The sequence below is a fragment of the Populus euphratica genome, unplaced genomic scaffold, assembly GCF_000495115.2.
Source record: "Populus euphratica unplaced genomic scaffold, PopEup_1.0 scaffold103.1, whole genome shotgun sequence".
Taxonomy (NCBI): Eukaryota; Viridiplantae; Streptophyta; class Magnoliopsida; order Malpighiales; family Salicaceae; genus Populus; species Populus euphratica.
In genome coordinates, this window is record NW_011499891.1 from 494,237 (window position 1) to 500,952 (window position 6,716).

Below are 6,716 nucleotides of genomic sequence, written 5' to 3' on the forward strand. Positions count from 1 at the left end.
AAAATTTTGAATTGATTTTATATATATATTAATTGAATTGAGATGGATATGATTTTTGGAACAACTATTATTTTCAACAGTGATTGTATTCAAATTGTATTGTTTTTTTAATATGTCTTTAACGTGAGTTATTTTTCTAAAATTCTTATGAACCTCCAGGAGAATTCTATCATACCCTATATATTAAATATAAAATGACTAAACGACAGCCTGCTCACCATTCAATTTTACATGATTCATGTTCTCGGACAGAATCCACCCATATAATGATACCAGTAAATTGTACCGGCCAAACCATCTCAAACTTCTCTTTATCTTTTTTCAGTGCAAACATAAATATGGTTCTAGCACTCGAGTCATTATGCCAAGAGGAACTGATAGTCCCCCAGAATTGGTAATTGGTGCAAAATTTCTTATGATTAACCCCAATGAACAATCATTTGAAACATAATTAACACCATAAACACAATTAAACCTAAGATTATGAGATGGGATTAGAGAGGCTCACTGGAAGGAGAAGTCGTTTATAAAAGAGAGCTCACGACAAGTACACTGCCCTTCAACACGTTTGGTGCTTAACCTCGTCACAGCAACCACATCCCTTGTGGTGCAGAAGGCATTGACTTGATCATGTCACTAAAATCCGCTAAGATAATTGTGTTATCATCATTAGCCCAAATGATAAAAAAGGATTTTTTTTTTCTCTCAAAAAAACCTGAACCATTCCACAAGAGAGATAGAAAGAGGGGTAAAAGGAGAATGAGCAAACAAGAAGGTCCTCAGACAGCCAAGGGTTAGTGATCAAGTTATGGGAGAAGAAGCCCAGATCAGAAACTCTAACCCACAAACAATTTTCTTCATCGCTATGGAAGTCGCGTAGAGGGGAGTGGGAGGGTTAGAGGTCAGGGCGGCGACGCAGTCTGTTGTTGTTGTTGTGACAATTGGTGGAGGAAAGGGGTTCTGGTGGTGGTTGAATCAGTTTCATGACTGTGAGTTGAATCAAGTCAGATGACTTGAGGAATTTTGAAAGAGAGAAGGGAAACGTAAAGAAAATGGGGAATCCTTTTGTGTGAGAGAGAAAGGGAAACGTAAAGAAAATGGGGAATCATTTTGTGTGAGAGAGAAAGCGGGATGGATTTGCATGGGAGGGAAGGAATCGGGAATTTTGAAGGGAGGGAAGGGGTGTGTGCGCGCGCGCGCGTGTAAAGATGTTAAAAGTTCGTGAAATATAAAATTCAAATACAAATAATAAGTTTTTAAACTATAATTGGTAATCTTAATAAGAACCAAACCAGTAGTTTTTCCTTTAATTTTATAAAAAATATGATTAAAAAAAATTTAGATAATAGATTTGTGGTTTAAAATATAAATGAAAGAAGATTAAAAAAAATTTAGATAATAGATTTGATATAAATGAAAGAAAAAAAATTAAGTTAAATTAAAAAAAAAAAACAACAGCACAAAAACCAAGAATTTTCACCATTGAAAATTCCTTTATCCCTCCCTCTGTAGGGATGACACTTGACCTCGCATCCCAAACATGAGTAAAAGGGGTGGATTCACCCCAAGAAATGAACACTTAAGTAAAAGACTGATCAAATTATTTTCCCTTCTTCTTTGATTTTTCTCCTCTAAAATTTCCTCTTTTCTTTTAAGGGTATGAATAAGTTAGTTTCAAACTCTAATATATCAAAGTGAATAAGAATAAGTTGCTTGACCAACACTGCAACAAAATTTTCACCGTCAAAAATACAATGCAGTTCAAAAGAATCCAATATTTGACAAAATTATTTACAAAATTAACTTTAGTAAGTACCTCAGCTGGCAAATTTAGATGATGTTTTGGTTTCAATCCTGGCATGCTTTTATCTTCTGACCTCCAATGCAAGCTCGGAGATGCTTCCAAGGAATAAGCTGTTTGCGCAAGGAGCAAGTAGCCACTAATCTAAAATCCTAAACTACAATAATTGAAGCAGCGAACAAATGGAAGTAATCATCATGTCCTTGCTACTGTTGAATTGCATGTCCCTCCAATCAACGTGCCAACCCTTTCTCCCTTTATTGCTTTTGCAATGTTACCCGGTTTGGAAAGATTGAAGACAACAACTGTGATGAAGAAGCTCAGTGCAATAAGTCCCTTTTAGATGCTTTACGCTAAAAATAGCAATGATACACGCCACTAGAATTTTTCAGGAAAAGGAGAGGGAGGTAGGGGGAGAGCTGGCATCAGTTAAACAAAAATTAGGAACCATTCTCTGATGGTAACAATTTAGCTTCCCTGAGTACAAGCGAGCCAGTGCAGCAGCCACCAGACTCATTTCACTCATAAATGCTAAATGTTAAGATTCCACACAGATCATCATCTCAGATCACAAACCTTGGTAATGTGTCTATTAGCTAATCCTAAGGATTTGAGTGAGCGGTAGAATATCTTGGATCAAGCATCTTGTAAATTGTTAAAAAAATCCCCAAAAAATGCAGGCCCAAGTTTCATACCCCTCAACAAATCCCTTTTCAGAGGCCACCTCCAACAACTGTGGGCATGCAGGAAGGAAGGTTTACTTGCGCCTACAAATTAGTCAGATGCCTAATATGTCTTGGACATCTTTAAAATTTAGACAGATCTACCTACAGGCTACTATCTAGATGCAGATTATGTAGACATACCTGGAATATTATTTTCTTGACACAAAGTAATGGCAGTCATGTCCATCACTGAAAGATCTTTTGAAGTCACCTCGTGGTAAGTTAAATCTTCAAGAAGACGAGCATTTGGATTATGCTTTGGATCATCATCATAAACTCCATCAACATTTGTAGCTTTCAACACAACCTGTGCATTAACTGGAAGAACAATAGAAAATATCACGGCAGTGAAATCATTTTTGTGCTAAGATACTAAACGATTATTTTGTCCTCCATTGGAGTATATATTGGAAAGGAAAAAAAAAATTGCATATGAATATAAAGAATAAAAATACTAACATTTCAAAGTATGCACTGAGACACAATTTTGTATATTGAGGGGTCAACTAATGTTCAATATATAAATTTTTTATTGAAAAAAATTAAAATTAGCAAGTTCAGCAGGGGTTGCATATTAATTAAGAATACCAATGTGCAAAGTAAAACTCTGATACAGAAAATTAAACTTACTTTCTGCACAACGTAGTGCTGCAGCAGTATCTGTGGTGAAAAATGGATTCCCAGTTCCAGCTGCAAAAATCACAACCCTTCCTTTTTCCAAATGCCTTATAGCCCTTCTACGGATATATGGTTCTGCAACCTCTGACATGCGAAATGCAGTTTGAACCCTTGTTGGGATGCCAATACTCTCCATTGTTGCTTGAAGAAATATAGCATTCATGACAGTTGCCAGCATCCTATCAAATAAAAAAAAGCAGAACACAAATCATGCAGCAGGGACATAAAGCTCCAAGGAAAGCATTTAGATTTCTGATAAATAACCACTTGCTATCTACCGACTAAAATATCCTTGTGCCTATACAGGCTCAAAAGAGCTTTTAGATTTCAGATAACTAACCACTTACTGTCTTCTGAATAAAATATTCAGATAATATACCTATGTGTATCAATAACATAATTATAATAACCATCTGTACATTTTTATTGGTAAAAAATAGTTGAAGAAAACATTTATACGCAGCATGTTGAGCAGAAAAACAGAACTGAAATTTTTACTTGTGAGCTATGCTCAAGGTTGTCAAGTTGTATAAGGTCTATAACTTCATAAAAATGAAGCCTGTGCTGAAAAAAAAATAATGTGATCCAGAAAAGCTTTGCTCACACATAATGCTAGCTTATATTCTGTTTCACAAACAATCCTTGGGTGAATGAATTCATTCCAAATGACTTGCAGAAGTGTTAACCTTGGTCTTTCTTGGCAACAAGGTCACATACCGTGTAGCACTTTCAGTGTGTAGCAAAAACATCAAATAAATTTATCCACAGTTCTGATCTTACAGGATATACATAAAACAAATTTATTCTACAATTTCTGCCACCAAAACATCTTTCACATGAAGAGAAAGCAAACCTGAGAAACTTCAAACAAAGAAACTTAATGTTAATCATATTGGATCCTAAACAACCGATGCACTGGAAATAACCTATCTTTTATGATTGAAATCCCAGTTTCAAGCTCCTTTAAACCTAATGAACCAAGCTTTGTTGAAATCTTCTTCAACTGATTTTAGATTTGAGGATTAGGATAGCTAATGGGATACAATTCCCTCCCTGGCAATAGTTGAGCAGCAGACATCCATGGTTAAAAGTCATGTGTGGTGGCCGCTCATTATTTTTTATCAAAAGTTAACAGAAGTTTCCAATAGGTTAACCCAGAATTTGAGATTGTTGGAACTAAAATCCAAGGACCAAGTAGATGTAGAAAGCAAAAGGGCACTAAAATGTAGTTAGGCCTGCTTTCTTTTGATAACAAGTCAAAGATAAGATTGAGACCATTAAAACTTCTAATGGTTCAGCCTCTTAGAATAAATTTCCAGATTGAAACCATTATAGAATGAGTGATCACTGGTATTAAACAAGTTTCCATGTGAAATAGAGAGGCACTAAATCAATTCAGGAGAGTACCCAATATAGTCAGCTGATGACCGGTCAAGACCACTGCATCCTGCCCATGAAGATCCACGGAAGATATTCCCCCCACCAACAACAATTGCAACCTGCAGCATTGACCATAAATTATTTAGATGAAACAATTCATGGCCAAAAAGCATCCATCTTGTGTTCACAATCTCTATACTGTAACAACCCCAATTACTCTTAAATTTATTCTTGTCAGGCTTATTTACTTGACGAGATAACATTCCTCCCACCTAGCATATTGTCCACGTCACACAGACCCCTTTTATCCAACACCAAAGCAGGTTACAAGCTACACAAAAGCAAGAACCAGATATGAACTATGACACAAAAATTTCCACCAAAATGATCACTTAGCTTATGATTTGTACAAAAATCATCACACATGCCTTAGAAATGCCACAGTTAGATCACTAAAGTTTATTTTACAAACATTAAAAATAAAATTAATATCAATCACAACCATTAACTGCAATAAATTCAAGGAAAAATGAATTAAAAACAAATATATATACCAAGGAAAACTATACAAAGGTGTTGATGGTTAACCTCGATGCCAAGGCGTGTCACAGTTGCAACCTCCCTTGCAATCGCCATTGTAACCTGCATAATTACAAACACTCATCTATCAGTGACCATCAAGAAATGAAGCCAATAAAAACTTAAAATTAACATAATCATTCGCATTCCAAAACCTTGGGGTCAATATTCTGCATTTGGTCTCCTGCAAGTGCTTCTCCACTTACTTTAAGCAAAACCCTTTGCCATCTATAAGATTGCTCATTCATTGTCACCCCAAAGGGAGCCACTGATGACATTTGAGGCTGCCTGGTAACAAAAAGAAAATAATTTCTTAAAAAACACTAAGATTTAAACTGCCTACAAAATGCCCAAATGCAGAAACTACATATAAATAGCAAAGCTAGAACAATGGTATTAAAGGCCACCGACAAGACTCTGCAATCCTGACTATATCATGTCGGGCCCCCAATCATGCACTGGTCACAACACGCATCCAGGATTGCACAGTCGTGTCAATCGCAACCGCCCTCTAAAACCCATAAAAAGCCTGACCAAAAACCCATTGCTACACACAGGCATTTTAACAAACACCCGGAGGACATGAACACGAGCATAAACTAAAATTCCAGCAATCCATGGCATCAAAATATAAACCAAACCCATGTTAAGTTATTACCTTAGATTTATGGGGTCTGAAGTCGGACCCATTTCAGAAGAGCAATTAATCACCAACCGTCCATTTGAGCTTCGCTTACCCTTCATCAAGCGGTGGTGATTAAACTTCACTGGACTCGAAGAAGAAGAAGAAGAAGAAGAGAAGATAAAACTTAGTGAGGTAAGGGATACAAATGAAGGTGCAGAGACGGCCATTGAAAACAGTGGTGGAAACTTAAAATCAGTGGCCGCAAAGCTGTCTGCTTCCGTTTATGGGGACTCTTGTGAGCTTCTCTATTTCTAGCAACAAGATAACTGCTTTGTTTTTTAGATTTTATTTATTCAGCCATTGGAAGAGATAATAATGGCATTTTGGAGAAAAAAATTCTCGTGCGGAAAATAAACGCCAACTAGAAAACGACACAACAAAATATCATCCATATTTGTATCTATTTTGTGCTAATTTTTACAGGGTCATACCACAGATCAGTCCTCACAATATATGCTTGTTAACAGATTAGTATCTGATGTTCAAACACTTTCTAATTCTTCCCTGTACTTTCTTTAAGTTCATTTCCTTAAGATTCCTTCATATAATTAAATTACAAAGGTTTTCTACTGCAAGGATGTGATTAAGAAAGGTACATTTTGAAATTTCTGTCTGGTTAATTCATAAGATAAATTATATTTACTCGACTTCTTTTCTATTTTTATGATTAAATTCATTTATTGCATAAGTTAATTGATTGAATTGTGAGAAGGGTTATAAAACATTGTTAAAAAACATATAAATTAAATGTGAATGATATATTTAAATTTTAATTAAAAAATTAATCTCGATTAACAAAATCTTACCGATAATTAGACCCCCTTTCCACTTTTTTGTTTTTTTAATCTGAAAAAAAGAAGAAACTTGG

General features: G+C 35.5%; 1 protein-coding gene across 1 annotated transcript; it reads right to left on the minus strand.

Moving 5' to 3' along the window:
* Positions 1-1,661: 1,661 nt before the first annotated feature.
* On the minus strand, positions 1,662-6,167 carry LOC105131198 (Amino acid kinase family protein). Its single transcript, XM_011034052.1, has 7 exons — positions 5,822-6,167; positions 5,319-5,451; positions 5,173-5,226; positions 4,612-4,703; positions 3,157-3,383; positions 2,668-2,844; positions 1,662-2,106 (listed from the first exon to the last, which is right to left on the minus strand). Exons 1-7 carry the CDS (start codon positions 6,013-6,015, stop codon positions 1,997-1,999), a joined length of 987 nt encoding a protein of 328 aa, XP_011032354.1. The 5' UTR covers positions 6,016-6,167; the 3' UTR covers positions 1,662-1,996.
* Between the last annotated feature and the right edge of the window lie 549 nt (positions 6,168-6,716).

Bases quoted from the DNA above. Each gene is read 5' to 3' on its own strand.
- LOC105131198 (XM_011034052.1), bottom strand. From the start codon at position 6,015: ATGGCCGTCTCTGCACCTTCATTTGTATCCCTTACCTCACTAAGTTTT. The intron at 5,452-5,821 runs GTAATAACTTAA...TTTTGTTACCAG, and splicing joins TCAGACCCCATAAATCTAAG to GCAGCCTCAAATGTCATCAG. The intron at 2,845-3,156 runs GTAAGTTTAATT...TTGTTCTTCCAG, and splicing joins AGCACTACGTTGTGCAGAAA to TTAATGCACAGGTTGTGTTG.